The sequence below is a fragment of the Crocodylus siamensis genome, chromosome 1, assembly GCF_052110815.1.
Source record: "Crocodylus siamensis isolate JL-2025a chromosome 1, ASM5211081v1, whole genome shotgun sequence".
Lineage (NCBI taxonomy): Eukaryota > Metazoa > Chordata > Crocodylia > Crocodylidae > Crocodylus > Crocodylus siamensis.
In genome coordinates this window covers 223,170,479-223,188,358 of record NC_143395.1, presented here as the reverse complement: position 1 = coordinate 223,188,358, position 17,880 = coordinate 223,170,479, and the positions used below count along the sequence as shown (strand labels likewise).

At 44.6% G+C, this 17,880-nt stretch overlaps 1 protein-coding gene across 2 annotated transcripts in view; it reads left to right on the top strand.

The window, feature by feature from the left end:
* The first annotated feature begins 6,768 nt into the window (after positions 1-6,768).
* Positions 6,769-17,880, top strand: part of CD96 (CD96 molecule) — a 49,857-nt gene continuing 38,745 nt past the window's right edge. For both annotated transcript variants that reach the window (XM_090057910.1, XM_090057904.1), the window contains exons 1-2: positions 6,769-6,885; positions 12,986-13,411. In XM_090057910.1, the coding sequence (XP_089914036.1) occupies positions 6,798-6,885; positions 12,986-13,411 (514 nt within the window). In that variant the 5' untranslated portion in view covers positions 6,769-6,797. The remainder of the gene's footprint in view (positions 6,886-12,985; positions 13,412-17,880) is intronic.

Here is a 17,880-nt window from a genome sequence, read left to right as displayed (position 1 = left end):
ATAATAGAAAAGACTGGCATGGCTTCTATGGAAAAAGTCATTTTTGTCATTCAGAATGCTTGCTCTCGTGGTGAATGGACCTTAAGAAAATAATTAGAGATCCCCTACAGCCACCCCCCAAAAAGTGGGTAAATTTAATGTTATAAAGTGGATGACATGAATTTCAAGTGTTGGACCAGGAATGTGCTGGGTTGTCAGCGCCATCTACTGGCTGTCAATTATAGTGGATCTGCTAAAGTCAGGAAAGAGCTGATAAATCCAGACACCTCATGCGAGAATTTTGTGCAAGTACCTAACGGTTTGTCTGTAGAATATGCTCGTCACATAAAGGGCCCCAGTGCTTTACAGCCACAGCAAAGTGAAATGCAAGCAACACAGCCCAGCCCCTATTGAAATAAGCAATATGGCTATTCTGGTGGCAAATAAGATAGCTGCACAGAAACACTGTAGCGCTATACAACAGAACCACAAACTGAAGTTGTTCTTGTGAAACTGGAAGAGGAAGTCAGAGAGACAAAGCCACAACCTGAGCTAGAAATTAGGCCTGGAACAAAGGGTAAAGTCTGTGCTTCCTACAAGCAGTGAAGTAAGATCTTGAGTGATGAGCAGCTGGTAAAATGTTCACTTGGTAGTTTATCCAAAGGAAAGCTCAATACCATTTCTTATACCCTTATGGGATCTAGGTGCAAACAACTAACTCTTCACTTGTTTATACAGGGATTTTTACCTTGAGCTCTTTCTTTACATCTATTTGACATGTGGCTGGCACTAATATTTGATGACTTGAGGATGTTTCTCTGTTAGGTTATCCAGAGCTGTTCTAAGGAGCTGTCAGCAACATGTTGATAAAAACATTCAGGCTTTTGTACCAGTGGAGCTAGGTAGTTTATAAGTGCCACCACCAATGTGCCACCTACTGAGACATCACCTCTGCAGCCACATCCTATTTAATTTGCTATCACAGCCTTCCTTATCTTGTGACAACTGACAGGATTACAGGATATCCTGAGGCTTTTTTTTTTTAATGTTACTACAAAGAAGCACTTGGGGTATAAGTGTTATATATCTCAGGGTCCTTGATTTCATATAGTGGCAGGTTTTCTTTTATTATTATTATTATTATTATTGATGGTCCTTGTGGAGTTGTTTTTGTGTTTTAAAGCAGTATTCTTTCAAAACTTAGACGCAAACTCCAGTGGAGGGAAAGATTTTAGGACAGTCATTAAACCATATGAACAAATTTGAATCTCTCTCTAAGAATACAGTGACCAACTAGTGAAGCCTGATATGGGCATTTCATCCTGAGGAAACCAGGAGAGTGGTTAGACATTAAGGATGCCTGTAGACATGTGGGGATACTGCTGTGATGCATTGTAATTACAATACATCAAAGCAGACTCGATTGAGTCTGCTTGAGCGTACCAGTTAGCACACTCCAGCAACCTCCATGTCTTGTGTATCAATGTCCCTGCACTTCAAAATGGTGGTGGGGGTGCTTTAACTCAAGCTCATTCAAGGACTCTAAAGTGCCTCTGTGGTAGGACCGGCTCTAGGGATGCCGTGACCTCCCCCGGGGCCCTACCTACCCGTGCCAACTCGGGTCTCACCCGCCACGTCTTTGCCACAGTGGGCAGGAAGGCAGTCTCCCATTAATAACTTAAGATCGCAGTGCCCGCCTTACTGTGCCGGAACTCTGCCCTATATGCGCCCTCTCCCGGGACTACTCTATATGCATGCCCCCTCCCGGGCCCTCCTTCCTAAGCTCGCCCTCTCCTGGAGACTTGCTCACTATCCACGCCCCCTCCCGGGGTCTGCTCAACATCCGCACCCTCTCCCGGGCCTCTCACCCACAGACAATGCCCTACTGGGGCCTGCTCAATGTCCAATATACGCGCCCTCTCCCGGGGCCTGCTCCAATATGCTCACGCCTCTCACGCTCCCCGCCCGCACTGGGGCCCTTGCTCGCACCTCTCGCACGCCCACCGCACTGGGGCCTTCTGTACCCGACTTGGGCTTCCCAAGATTGGGGCTCAGGCAGCCTCAGCCTTACCTGGCCCCCAGACCCCTTTCCCGGGTCTCACACCCCACTGGGGCTTCTGCCTACATCGAGCTCTTCCCGAAGCTGCCCACACTGGGCCGGGGTCGGGACACCCCAAAACGCAGCACCTCCTACGGCACTAGGAACACCCCCACCTTACTGGGGAGCTCCTAATGAGGCCTCCTCCACCCCTACAGCCTCTCCCGGTCCTCCAGTGTTACACAAACAACAACAGAAACTCTAAACCATAAGCCTACCAGCTGAAACACAAAATAAGCCCCCTGGCTATAACCTCCATTAAGCGCCACCCTGACTACTCTCTGTCTCCCTGTCAGGGTTCTCTCCACCGCGTATCATAATGCCAATGGTCGGACTGCTCTGCTCTGCTCTGCTCTGCTCTGCAGCAGAGCTTCCTGCTGTTCAGGCTGCCAGAGGGAAACTAGCTCTGGCCTCAGCCTTCTCTGTTTATAAAGGCCAGGCCCTGCCCCCTGGCAGTCAGCTGACCCAATCAGTTGCCATAGCAACTGGCACCTGCTGCCCTGAGGAATGGCAGCTAAACCCATTTACTACAAGCTAGTGCCCTGCTACAGCCTCCCACCCCTGGAGCATGGGTAAAAAACACTATAACCTTCCCACATGTTAAATGTTCCTATGATGGGAGTGTCCATGTATTAAGGCAAGAAAAGATGAGCTAAGTGGGTTCTGAGTTTCTCAGACTTACCCCCCTGTGGGCAAGGATTATCTTCAGCTGATGTTAGGCAGCTCATGTTGCAATATCAGTTTGTTCCACAGGGCCAAAATGAGCAATTTGCAATCCTCTAGCATCCCAGGATGGACCATCCCAGGCCCCACTTCCCCATCCAACATGTGGATAATCTATCCTCCCAGAGTCTACTGCCCCAGATTACTGGGGAGCCAAGCAGCCAGACTGATGGTTTCCCCAGTAGCAGCTGCTGGGGAAGCGGAGCAACTAAAAGGCAAAGTTGGCAGTTCCTGGGTACACCCAGGCTCACCAGCCTTATGGCTCCAAGCCAGACCTGTTCACATTAGACAGTATTAGCCCTTCATATGCAACTGCTCACAGAACATTCTAATTTTAAAACCACATCACATTCAATAGAGTTCGTGCATGCGAATTGTAATGTCTGACAACATCCCAGGTCTAAAGTAGAACCTAAGGGTGTGTGTAGACAAAACAGGGGCCCTAAATTGAAGCGGTGGGTTTTAAAAAACACTGCTTCAATTTAGGGCTGATTAAACCCCTGTGTTGTGCATGCACCCTGCTGAGTTACCTGGCTCTTCGGCAGGGAGGGGAAGGGAGGGCAAGCTGCTGGCAGGCGAAGCAGTCTCTGGACTGTGGGGGAGGGCTGGTGCTTCCCTCCGCAGCAGCAGCAGCCGCCGCTGCCGCCGCCACACCCCAGGTGGCACTTGCACGAAGGCACCCAGCTCAGGCTGTCAGTCATAGTCCTTAGGGTTGGAAGGGACCTAAACAGATTATTAGGTCTGACCTCCTGCCCTGGGCAGGAACGCGTGCCAGGATCGTATCACCTCAGCCAAACATCTATCCAGCCTTCTCTTGAAGCTCCCCATGGTAGCACCACCTTACTAGGAAACCCATTCCAGAGCCTGACAGCCCTATGAAGTAAAGAGAGAGAGAGAAAAGCACCAGATCCCCACACATCTCAGGCAGACTCCGGGGTGGGGGTGGTGGGGGAGTGGAGATCAGGCTTGCCCCTTTTCTTAGGCAGAGCCTGCTTCCCTGGGCTGCTGTCAAACTGCCTGCAGAGCTTCGTGCAGAGCTGTGGAGCTGCATGGAGCCCAGTACTTTGCTCTGAGGCTGTAGGGGCAAGAAACTAAAATTCCTCAAAGGAGTTTTAGTTTGCTGCACCCCAAGTCATTTAAGGCTCTTTATGCCACCAACTTTCCTACAGCGGCTGGAATTAGTGTGCAATACACCGCCAAGGTGTGCAAACACTGACACCATTAAAGCAGTGCAAAAGCATTTAGCCTGCTTTAAAGTGTCATGCACACATACCTCTCATTTTGTCTGCATATGGCCTTCAGGTCTAGCAATACTTAATAGCTGTTGGCAGACTCCTCTGTTGATGCTGCACTTATGCAACACTTCCAGACAGCAGGGAGCTCAAGCTGGGGAAGAAGCAGTCTCCCCTTGGGCCTTTAATTGCTAAAGAATCACTTGCAGCTGGGCTCCTACGCCAGAGCTGTCTGCCCCACTTAAAAGGGCCAGACCACTCTGTTGCATACCTCTTCTTCCCACCTTCAAGAGTAGAATCCAAGACCCAGTCTTCTGTATTCAGTCAAGCCAACCCCCATCTGCCCCCAAGCAGTCTGCATTGGCACATGCCACTATAGGGTAATAGCAGATGTCAGATGAATAAGCTGCAATGCCAGGTACCACATGAGCCAGGGGGTTAGCTTCCATCATCACCAATGTAGATGTACAGAACAAATTTCCAACCTAGTCTAACTGGTCATGCACAAATGTTGTAAGAGTGCAAGTACCTCTTTACTAGTAACTTGTGCCATGTTGAGGAGGTAGACTAATATTGGAAGCTTTTGTTGGGCAGATAAGGTGGTGTTCTCAACTAAAAATAAGTAACAAAATAATTCAGTGAGCAGATCTGAAAGTTTGAATTGGGGAGGGAAACAGTAAGACACAGGGATGTTGAGGAAGCTTTCAGAAATTAGAAAGAATATGTAAGCCATCTATAACAAGGTCCAGCCCCAAGGATAGCCACAACATCCCTGGAGCCCCCTCCAGCTTTGTCCTCTTCACTTTCTTTGGGCAATCTCTGCTTCAACTTGCAACTTTCCTTCCATGGATTGATGGAATTCATTTCAGAAAGGAGGCTGTCCCAGGACTCCAAGTGAGATGTCATATTCATCAACACAAGCATTACTACTCATCACCTTAAGGGCCAGTTACATGGCCTCTTTATCTCCCCTTCTAGAGATACCCAAACCTTGCAGAGGTTTCTAATTATTGGGTATTGAGGCATGTTGTCCAATCCAGTAACTCTCTCATCTGTGGGCCTTCAGCCCCAGTGTCAACTGCAATCAATGCAGGCCCCTAAACTTGGAACAGTCTCTGCCACTATTGAGAGCTCCAGCCCTAGTGGCCTTAAACATCTGAGCCCCTCCTGGACCTGGACCTCGCCAGCCTCTACCCCTCTTGGGCTTAGGCCTGCATTCTCTGCCATTTCTGGGCTCCGGCCCCTGTCCTTTCCAACAGACTCTACCCTTCTCATGTTATGGGCCCTCTGGCCCTGCTTCTTCTTACCCCTTACAGGCTACAGATCCCCATCGCTAGCTCTTACCCCTTGCAGGCTATAGGTCCCTGACCCTGCTGGCTCTTCTTACTGTCTGGCTCCTAAGCCAGCTGAGACCTCAACCACCCCTGTTCTCAAGTCTCTAAACCACCAGTCCTGCCTACCTCAACTCAAGTGTTAATTAGGACCCTTGCTAGAACCCTTCTGCTCAAGAGCTCTTCTTTTCTCAACTTTCACATCAGACTGCCTACTCAGCTAAGGCTCTGGGTTTATATCCTGCAAGCCCAACCCCTTTTGGGCTCCCTTGATTGACCTCTGCCTCACCTGCAGCCTCCCTTCCCTTAAAGTAGCAGCAGCACTCACCTTCTTGGTAGACCATCTCACCTGGTTTGTTGATTTACAAGCACTGCAGGAAAAACTTGGGGGAAATAACTAACTCCTTTGACATGGAATAAATCGTGTCACAGAATTTATAGCAAATGTTTACCCCAGCTTCACAGGACTATAAACACTAAACCCAGCCTGTGTTTGCCATTCAAAATAAAAATTTTGTGCCACGACACAAAATGTTAAACATACCCCATGTTACTAGTTTTATCAAGATTGATAGCACATTCATGTGTCAAACTATTCTGCAGACACATACGAAGGGGAAAAAATGAAAAATTGCTAGATAACTCAGTTCATGAGTAATGACACTGAAGTATTAATTTTATGTAGCGTCATAGATAAATGTGTTGCTTTTTAAAGCAAATACAGTGAGTCCTTGCCCCAGAGTGTTTCCTACAGGTCTTATCCTGTAAGCACTAATTAATTAATACCTTTTACTAAGTGGGGTAGTCTTACTGATTTCAGTTACATTTAGTAGATTAGTCTTATGACTACCAGTGTTGCTTGGCATTATAGACATTATTTCTACATAAAATTTTGAACATGGTTTGTTATGGTCTACATTGAATATGAATTAGGTTAGTATCTTGTTGTTAACAGTACAATTGTTCACAAGTGGTCATCAGCTGTGAAATGGCAGCTCTGAGCAGCAGTCAATCTCCTTGTTAACTAGTTTTTCAAAAAATTTAGGAATACAGTGCACAGATAACAAAGGCGTCCTTATTACATGGCATGCATCATCCACTCGTACAAACCTGTTACACATTTTAGGTGATATTCAGGATTTACTGTTTCTGAGTTTTGTATGCACTGAACAGGGAAGTTGACTTTAATTTTCAGCTGCTTTTTTCAATGTATAGTTGTTTAGACTGTTTTTAAAGAGACTATTAGCTAAGACACTTCAGGTGCTTAAGACAATATAAGATATACTAGTTTTACCAGTCTTACCATGAAACCTCAGTTTCCTGTCAAGAGCTACGCCTTTTGAAGTCACTATAAACTGATGTTATGCTTTTTTGCAGAGCAGGCTTTTTTTGGCTTCCTTGTATAGAGAACTTGTACAAACTGCTAAGACAGACATGGAAATAAAACAAAACAGAATGATGATGGGGAAGAGATGGTCTTTCTTGGCATTCTTCTTGTTTGTCCATGCACATGAGACAGTTGGTAAGTGTTCTAAATTAACTTTGTTTAAACTATAGACCAAAAACTGTTCTCGTAGAATGGTTTTCTTTAGCTCATTTGTGTAAATGGTGTAAACTTGTTGTTTAATGCAAGGATTGTACTATTAAAGTTATGTTTGTGCATGTGAGGTAGAGGGGGCAGCTTTCACATATTTGCAGCTTGAGTTTTTAGAAATTGTCTTCACTAACAGCTAAGGGGTTTTTTTTTAAGTTAGCTCTTTTAGTGGTTTCTTGTTGCAACAACCTCTGGCTCACTTTTGGTGGAAAATGTATTTGAAGAATGAGTACTTCACTCTGAATTAAGAGTGCTACCCCACTTTTCACATACTCAGACATGCAAGACTTATCAGACCACAAACTGCAGAGTCATGGTATTTGCTGATGGAAACTCCTGAAAATATTAGGTCCCCCAATCATTGCATATATTGTATTAAAAGGTTGCTGTCCTAGTAAAAGGACAAGGTTGTTACTAGGTAAAGCATTTTCAGTGTCAGAATAAGATGTGAAAAAAGGGGAAAAGAAGAGTCATGTGTGTATCATGGAGCTTCATCAGACAATTACATTTACTGCAAATAAAGCTGGATCTGAAGTTTTTAGAACCCAATTTGAGAGCATTTCAATTTGGCTGTATGCTATCTGCTGCAGATCTGAATGTTGAGGATTCCATCTATTTTCAGTACGAAATTAAATACAGTCCTGTGAACATAAATGGATGCTGTGAGATGTAGCTGAATTTTATCAAAGATTGCATTTTGGGGAAGGCAAATTGATCACGATCAAATTTGGGAAAGATCTTCATTTTATCCTAAATGTTAAAAGAGCCAGATAAGATGACTAATGAAGAGGCTTTGTGTACACCAGAGCTCAACAAACACAAATTAGAACAAAATTGTGCTATTCTTTCTGCAGGCAGCTTCCTCGTTTCAGTTCAGTAGGGCTGCTAGTGTTCAGCTCCTTTGAAAATCAGAGTGCTTTAAGTAAAGTGTCTGAGTTGTCTGTTCTACTAGGTGCTTTTTATGGATAAAAACTCAGGCAGGAACAAAGACTAAAGATGGGTTTGGGGGCCTAACCTAAGGTACATGAATTTAAAAAAGAAAAATAAAACTCAAATCAACATGAAACTGAAAGAGAAATAATTTGCAAGATATTGATGACAATTTACAACAGAGCTGTAGCTCACATTGGATAAAAGGGGCACAGTGCTCTGGTATTAATTAAGCATGGGAAAGCTAACCTGAAGATTTCAAATTCCTACTTGACTTTACATGTGCTATTAAAAATAGTTCTTGTCAGATTTTTTTTATCCGGGTCCAAGTTGAGTGCAACAGCTGCATGAATACTACACATGCCTTACTAAGTAGAGGTCTTGGACCTGCCTGCTGGACAGACCCTGAGGTCCTAGATCACTTTCTACTTTGTATTCAGTGAGAAACTTTCAGTGAAAGCAAGGAAAACATTGCTAGAGTAGGATCCTAGGTTCATTAAAAATCATTTAAAAAATAATTCTTTTCTCACACCTCATAAGCAAGCCTGCAGATCATAGTTTCTCCACCTCCCTTTTTATTTTCTGCACAAGATGTATGTGATAAAATAATGAAATCCTGGTGATCAATGCTTCTATTACTTGCTTATTTATATGTGCGTGTTACCTGTCAAGACCTTCATTCTGCAAATTATTTTCTATGGTTCTTTGGGGCCTTGGCTTGTAAGGTCTTCAGGGCCTGCATTTTGTAATCAGAAGGGTTTCTACAGGATGTCAGCAACAAGAGGAGGGCCAGGGAAAGTGTGGGTCCTTTACTAAATGGGGGAAGCTGCTTAGTGACAGAGGATACAGAAAAGGCTGAAATACTCAACAGCAGCAAAAGAACAAATTAGGGACTATTTAGAAAACTAGATGTGTACAGGCTCATGGGGCCAGATGGGATGCACCCAAGGGCACTGAGGGAGTTGACTGATGTGATTACAGGGCCTCTGGCAATCATCTTTGAAAAATCATGGTGATTAGAAGAGGTGCTGGACAATTGGAAAAGGACAAATATAGTGCCAATCTTTAAGCAATAGAAGAAGGAGGATCCAAGAAATTGCAGAGCAGTCAGCCTCACCTTAGTGACACAGGAGGTCCATTAGTTCCCTGCAGACCCAAAGGGGCTTTTATGCCTCTTTGCTGCCTTGCCTCCGAAATGGGATAGACATTGCTTGTGCTTCCAGGATCACTCCCTTGAGGAGCAACCACTCATCCTGAACTCCCCTCCCCTCCCCTTTGGATCGTGGTCCCTTAGGGCCTCACCAACAAGCCTCCTGAGCTTGTCAAAATCAGCTTTCCTGAAGTCGAGGACTTCTGCATTGCTGACTGACTTGCCAGTTTTATGGTGATGAAGGTGATCAACTCACCGTTGATATCTCCCAGCTTCCCTTCGATTGTTAGGCCACTGATTAAATCAACCCCCATTGCCAGTAGCAGGTGAAGCAGCGCTTTGCCTCTCGTCAGTCCATAGACTTCTCGAGTCAGATAGAGCTCATCCTTGCACATGAGTAAGCTTTGAGACCGTTTGGATTTGGCTGAGTTTGCAGATGACACCAAGCTGGTGGGAGTAGTAGATACAGCGGAGGGTAGGGCTAAGATTCAGAGAGACCTCAACAAATAGGAGGATTGGACTAAACCTTGTGTGGTTCAATGAGGACAAGTCAAAGTCCTGCACTTTAGATGGAACCATCCCATGCACCGCTACAGGCTGGGCACTGACTGGCTGGGCAACAGCTCTGCATAAAAGGACCTGAGGATTACAGTGGACAGTAAGCTGAATATGAGCCAACAATGTGCCCTTCCTGCAAAGGAGGCTAACAGCTGGCATTAGTAGAAGCATTGCCAGCAGGTTGAGGGAAGTGATTCTTCTCTATTCAGCACTGGTGAGGCCACATGGGTGTTCAGTTTTGGGCCACCCAATATAGAAAAAATGTGGACAAATTGGAGAGAGTCCATCAGAGGGCAATGATAATGGTTAGGGGACTCGGACACATGACTTGAGGAGAGAAACAGAGTTTATTTAGTCTGGAGAAAGAAGTCTAAGGGAGGATTTGATAGCAGCCTTCAACTACCTGAAGGAAGGTTCGAAAAAGGATGGAGCTAGACTGTTCTCAGTGGTGGCAGATGATAGAACCAGGAACAATGGTCTCAAGTTGCAGCAAGGGAAGTTTGGGCTTGATGTTAGGGAAAGGTTTCTCACTAGGAGGGCAGTAAAACATTGGAACAAGTTACCCAGAGAGGTTGTGGACTCTCCATCCATGCAGATTTTTAAAACCTGGGTAGATGAAGCTTTGGCTGGGACTATTTGATTGGGGATGGTCCTGCTTTGAGCAGAGGGTTGAACTTGATGACCTCCTGAGTTCTTTTCCAGCCCTAATTTTCTATGATTCATATCTGTTCATACAGTTCCTACTCCACTCTTAATTCTGCACGAATAACTTAAGGTACCTGTTAAATCACACATTGGGTTTTTGTGACTCAGGCTTTTGGAGCACATTGCTGTATGGTTCTAGCTAACTTAATAACAAAGTGCAATATCTCTTAGAAAACTCAAAATAAATAATCTAATTGGGGTAGACAGGAGAGAATGGGAGGCAAAAGTAATTGTAACATTATAGGGAGCTGAGGAAGGTTTAAGAACTGAAGGTGGTGACTAGAGGCAGGAAGAAGTTAAAATATTGAATGAGTCTTATATTCCATTATTCAAGAGCCCTGTATGCCAGTACACATTTTTTTCCTGATGGACAAAAGGATAATGCAATGTACAGTATTCAGTGTTAAGACTAGTTGTTTGGTTAAGTGAATTTTACCTGGGGATGAAGACTATACACAGTAAAGACAGGCTTATTTTACACCTACCTGTGAGCTTGGAATTCAATGGAGGCAATGGACCCTAAAAATGAAGCTTCTAATTGAGGAAACGTTTTCATTCATACAATTAACTCTGTGTTTTTATATGACCTGCCAAAAATCTCAAGTCACCTTAAAAACTGAATGATAAGCCATGCATGTGGGGGCTGCTTGCTCTAAAAATGAAGTAAAGTTCAAGTAATCAAGCATTGAAGCTATTCACTAATGGAAAGATTATTTTCCACCCCTCCCCTCCCCACTAAAACTGCGGAGGTAACTGAAATAAGCAAAATTGGATTTTTGATAGATGGGAGTCGTACCTTCTGTTCTTGCCAAGACACAGAATAATTGTTATGGATATAAATATTTTAGTTACTTGCATATACCTGTCATGAACCTAAGGGGCTCTTTGCATGTCCTACATGAATTCTTCCATTTGTCTTACTGATATGTCATGTGTATTCTCTACATTAAAGATATCATCAAGCTGTGTTTAAACTTGTCATATGCACTGTAGTATTTGAAGTAAGATGTATTTCTTATAAGCTTACAACAGGGTCAGGATTGCACAATATGGTAATGATTTTCAAGCCTAAATTGCTGGAGAGCAGTAATGGTTTGGAATTAACATTTGACTTGAATGGTTTGACTTGAGTTGTTTGCCACCACCCGCAACACAGACATATTTTGAAACACAGGAGCACCTGGTTAGTCAAACTACTGGGGGAAACAAATGAAGTACAGTATGATTAGGATATTGGATTAGTATGCCTGAAAGGCTGCAGCTGTTCTCTTGGTCTTAATTAGATCAGAAAAGATATTTCTGAAGCAGTGGTAAACACGCATCTCTGGGAGGCAGGAAGTTATGTGCATTGTGTAGGCTGCCCAAGAATGTGAGAGCTGATGTATGTGAATAGCCATAGAAACGCCTGTATTTAAGTCTGCCTCTGGAGCATGGTGAGATCGTTTTAGTCTAGTATTAATTTCAGTGGGTCTGGAAATCATGGGAATTACTGTTTCCATTCCTTCCCCCCACCACACTGGCCTTATTCCCAGGCCCAGTGGTAGCCCCCTCCCATCCGCATACTGGACTGGGCTGGTGTGAGGTTGGTCCACAGCTGGATCCAGTGCACCAAATCCAGCCTAGCACACAGCTTTGGACCTGATGCACAGAATCTGACCCTGCATGCTGGCTTTAGAGCCATGTGCTGGGTTGGATCTGGTGTATTGAGTCCAGAACCATGTGCTAGTTCCCCATGCTGGGTCAGCCCCAGCAAGTGGCTCCAGAGCCAGCAGCCGGTCCTGGACTTGGTGCACAGTCTTGGAGCCAAAACATGAGGTCAGACCTAGGAAAGAATCTGGAGCTGTGCACTGAGTTGCACATGGTATGTAGCCCTAGACTCATTATTTTAGGTTGGGACTGGTATGTGGCCCCAGACCTGGCATGGTGCATGTCTCCAGACTTGGTGTGCCTGATCAGGCAGGTGGACAGAGATCCCTATGCTGGGAGATGGGGAAGTTCTCAGGGTTGGTGTTTGGATCTGAGCTGCAGCTGCTGTTGCTTGCCTCCCCCAGATCTCTTTGACAAGGCAGTAAGCAGAGCAGCCTGCAGCCCTACACTCTGAGTGAGTTTCTCTGCCTTGGATTGCCATGTGGCTGTAGGCTGAGTCTGTTTCCCTGTTCATGGAGGCAAGGGAAGACGAGCAGGCTGGCTTCAGGAACCACTGTGCCTTCCAACAGTGCCATTGTGCAAAGCCAGGCACTGTCAGGAAAGTTTCAGAGGAATCCCCCTTCTCCTTTTTCCCTAGCTGCTGCTACTAAGTTACCTGCCTTAGAGAGGACTTTTTTTTCATAATGCCTTTCAAAAACAGGGTATTATATTTGAGGGTGTGTTATGTGAGAAAATAGTGTCCTTTGAAAGATTTGCATTTATGCAGGGATCCCTCAAATCCCTGCCTTTTGCTAAGAGGTGAACTTGTGATCCTGTTTGAAGTGTACTTGCTTCTCTGGTTCCTCTCCTGGTATTTGTACCAGTGACCTGTTTCTGCTAGCTGCTAAGCCTTCTCAGTTTACTATCCACTAATGTGGTTTTAGGCCTCAGTCTATCATATGTCTGGAATTTGTTGGTGGTGACACCAAATAGTTTCAAAGACTATCTAGAAGAGTTTTGTCCATGACCCTTGACAATCACTGTTTGTTTGTTATTAAGGCCTATTTGAAAGCACCATTATCAAGAAGGAAGCAATTCATGCTGTCCCTGGTAGCAACGTGACCCTTATGTGCACCATCCTGAAAGAATCTGGGATCCACATAACACAGACACAATGGTCAAAGATTGAAGATGGACAACACAGAACAATAGCTGTTCATCACCCTGTGTATGGAATTCAATACTTACCATTACCTTTGGCTACTTACAGTTACACAGCAGTTTTCAATAAGAATCCTTACTGTTGGGAAAATGATAAGACTTCCAGTTCCCACAGACCTCCAACAAATTCCTTGGAATGCAACCAGTGGATTCTGCATTTTCACAATGTTAGTCTGTCACTCAGTGGGCTATATGAGTGCAGCTTTACTACCTTTCCAGCTGGGCTGAAGACTGCAGAAATTAGCCTCACAGTAAAAGCAGAAGGTAAGCAATATTAAAATTGTATTTTAGTTTTAATTAACATGGTAGGGGAGGGATACCCTGACAAGAATAGGATGTGGAGGTTTCTTGTTAGTCAGTCATTTGTTTTGAGACTTAAGATGTGCATTTGTAAGGAGCTGACCTAGACAACTTGTTTCAGCTGTTGTCCTCTGCCCTAATGTCATTTACATTTACTTAAGGCACTGTATTTTTATTGGGTTTTTTATGATCAAAATGGTGTACTTTCGTGTATCAGGTTGATGGTTAGTAAAAATGGGGAGGAGCTAAAAATTAAATGAGTGACAGTGAGGATAGATAAGGTGTGCCTGATAAGAGGAAAATAGATAGGGCAGAGAAAGGTAACTGTGGAGTGGCCAGACCATGCGGCTTCCTGGAGAACTGAAGGGATCCATCTCTCAAATATCGCGCTGTGTGTGTTGAAATTACTGGTACTAGGACTGAGTATCAGAAGGGCTAGCCTCTTGAACCGGTCTGAGTTGATGTAAGCTTGACTTACAAAGAGGCTAACTGTGGTCTGATGAAGTCTCACACTTCTGATGAACTGAAAAATAAATGTGGCTAGGCTTGGCAAGTTTCAGTTCAGAGTTGTTGAAGATCGGAGTTCTACCTGGTGTCTGTCCAGACTCACTTCAGTGGTGTTTAAGCAACCTGGTTCAACTCTTCTGCAAGATTTAAGGAACATGGCTCAAGTTCAGGAAAGAAGAATGGGAGAAACTTGGCATTCAGGGTAAAATTCTGATTCCAAACTCAGATTACCAATTGATTTCAGCGGCTTTAGGATATGGTCTGTTTCTAGACAGAAGAATTTATCTTGCTATCCAGAATCAAATATATCAGCATGAACAAGCCAAAACTCACAGAGTTCTTAAGATTTCATATGTGTAATGTGACTTTTTTTGTTTTAATTATCCTGGACTATTATTTGACTTGTACCTGTTACACCTGTTAAAACAAGAACCCACTCCTTTATTGGAAGTATGATAGATGGTAGATTTTTAGTGAGGAAAGAGGTTCCAATTTAACTTCTTTCCCAAAGGAATTACTTACAGGGTCCAAATAATTTCCTCTATGGGGAACTCTCTTGCTGTTCGGTTAATAGCAAAAGTAAATTAAATGAAAAAGTGAAGAGAAATTTGTGGCAAAAGTGGTGTTGGTGAATGACTGAAATTTACCTGCATTCAAGGACAGCAGAAACAAACCTACCAGACACTGGGGGGGGGGGAAGCAGCCACAGGATTTTGGCCAAGCTTTCCATGCTTACATCTTCATAAAATCACACTGTACTTCCCTGCCGTAGTTATTGCAGTTTTATGTTCTGAAGAACACTAGCTACGGGTAGGGAAGGCAGTGTGTCAGATAAGAATCAGACCATTCTCTTTGCATGGATTGTTTTTCCTCTGTTCTTAGAATAATAAAGCTTTTTTTTTCCTCCTGGTATTTTGGCATCTGATGCTGGCCCAACATTACTCTTGCATAAACAGAGAGAACTTACTAACCATGTTCATCTGAAATCAGGCAGAAGGCAGGATAGAGATGCACTTTATAAACTAACTGAATCAAAGATTTATAAGCATTCATGAGCAAGAGTTCACTCCATCAGATGCTATATGACATGTATTTCCTTTATTCAGCACACCTCACCTCTATTCTGTCACTATGAATAGCTATATAGCATCTGATGAAGTGAACTCTTGCTCATGAAAGATGATGCAATGCTGATTCAGCTAGTCTATAAGACCCATCTCTATCCTGCTTATTGCCTAAATAGCTTCAGTCTGGTTCTTTGCAGCAATTGCACAAAGGGCGTGTCTACATGTCGCCATATGGTGACATTACTATGGCACTGTATTTTAGTACTTCCTTTTGGAAGTACTAAAACACAGGGCAGTATGAGCTGTTCCTGCACTGTGCATGCTGTCCATGGATAAAGTTCCCAGTTATGTCTCTGTAGTGGCATGCTATAGCCAGGGAGCATGCCACTATGGCGATGTAGCTGCTGATCACATGTAGACACACGTGATCACTATGTCATCATAGGGCAAAGTGTAGATGCACCCAAGCTGGAGGACTATGATGGGGCAGATTCAGAGAGGATGCAATGTTGTGGCTGCCCCACCCCCTTCCCTTCCTGACCACATGGTAGGAGCAGCAGCTGGGGGTCCCCAAAAAGATATGAATTTCATGCCCCCTTCCTTCCCTTCCCTTCTGGGGCATTATCTCCTTTCTTCCCACTCTCTCTTTCAACACCTGCTGCTGCCAGCATCCCCACCCTTCTGGAGGCAAGGGAAAGCTCCTGCCCACTCCAGCTGGGCTGTGTGGGGACTTGCTCAGCCCAGGACAATAGGGGGAGGGGTGTGTGCGGGTGAGTTTTCCCTCTCTGCTCCTACTCCCAGACTGGTGCCGAACACCTAGGGGGAGCAGGCTGGGGAATACTGGCAGCATCAGTAGGTGGGGAAGGAGGGGTAGGAGGGGAAGGGATGGAAAGAGAAGGGGAGAGGATGTGCCTCTGAGCAGGAAGAGGAAAGGAGAAAGAGAATTTCTTGCCTCCTTTGGGATTTACTGGTCCTCTGTGCAGTCCACCCATCGGAGGGGTAGGGGGAGCTGGTATGAAGAGGCTGGAAGTGGAGGGGTGCAGCTACACTTGTAACATTGGTCACTGCTCCTGCACCCCACTTCGTAAAATCTTGGATCCACCCCTGACTACGATATACTGATAGCAACTATAAGAAAGAACTGGGACATGCTTCTTGCAGACCTCTATGCTACAGTAGCCAGATCTTATGGAATAAAACATTTGAAATCAAAAGAAAGCAAAGTACATTGACACAACTCCAGAAGTGAGAAGGAGGAAGGCATTAGTAATTAATAAATAGCTCATTCAGCTGCATCGAAGTAAAATGAATCCAGATTAAATGAACTAGTGGATTTTGCAACTCCCCTGTAAATCCATTAGGGAGACAGCATGGGAAGATCAAACATCAAGGACTATAGCCATAACAGTTATTGGGGAAATGAGTCAATGGATAGAAAAGATAGAGGGACTGACATAATGGCATGAATGCAGAGAGGGAGTTTGCAGAATAAACTCCTGCATTGACTTTGTTTTAACCACTTTTTCCTGTTTTGCCTTCTGAGCATGTTTAAAACTTCCTGCCTTTTGCCTGCAGCAGGATGAATGATATATTGTTCAGTTCATCCCAAGTGGTTCTACTTAGCTAACAAGCAGTGGTTCTGACTACTCCCTAGTTGCGGAGTTAGAGGGTTAGAGGTTCTGGTTCCAATTGCTGTTCCATTATTCCTTCTGCATTAATAGATAAGGGTCCTTCTGTAATACTGTGTTTACCTAGTTCCCTGCCTCTCCCTCATACAATAGCTTTCTCTGGAGCTTCCTGAGGACCACATTATTCTGAGGATTTGATTTTTTTTTTTTTTTGGAGTGTTTATGAAAAGACTGCTTCCCGACAAAGTCCCACTTCATCTTGGTGATAACGGTTGGTGTTTCTATCCAGAGGACTAAAAGGCATTCCACAAAGGCCACATATCCAATGAGCTGTGACAGATAAGCACATGACTAAGGGCCTTTAGTTTTCCACTATGACTTGTGAGCTAGATATGGGTTCTGAGAGATGGACTGAAGGAGGCAAGTTCAAGGGGTCCAATCGGGAAAGGCAGGAGGCTGCATTTGGTGCCAACTAAAATTTCTCAAGTGGCTTTCAAGGGTACTCAAAGTAGATTACACAGCATTAGTCAGCTGGAGATGACAAGGGCATGAGGAAATGGGTGCACTCTTGAAAACAGTGACTTTCCTTATTATGGCAAACTAAGAACAAACACCACCTTTAGTCATAATATTTATGGAATATTTAAGGCCATGCAAGAGAGCAGCAACAGAACCAATAAGCTCCTGAGATGAGACATCCCCTAGGTAAGAAGCAGAGTTATCCTTGGGAATCTGACAAGCTCCCCCTTGTCAGATAGCACTGCATTTGTATTGCTTCAGTAGACCACTATCAGGCTTTTGAAAGACATGAAGGTGACAGAACTGAGATGTCAGTGCCCTGATACTTCCTATAGAAGATTAGTCTCCTCTAGTGACTTCTTGAGGACATGGAACAGGAAGGGCAGCTGGAGTAACTAGGGGTGCACCAATAGAGATTTTTGAAGCTGAAACCAATAGCTGACTTTTAAGGAGACATACCAGCCAATACTGATCTGATTTCTGATAGGCAGCCCTGCTGCTTGAAAAGCAGTATCCAGCTGGTAAATCTGTTGTGGTGGAAGGGGAGGGAAGGGGTGTCAGGGGCAGATCAAGGCTCCTGCGGTGAGGGAGGAATGGGGCTGAAGTGGGGGCAGGTGCTGCCCAGCCAGGGTGGGGTGGGGTTCTGGATGGAGCCATGGCTTGTCTGGGGGACACAGGGAGGGGGGCATTGCCCACTGCAGTGTGCACCCCA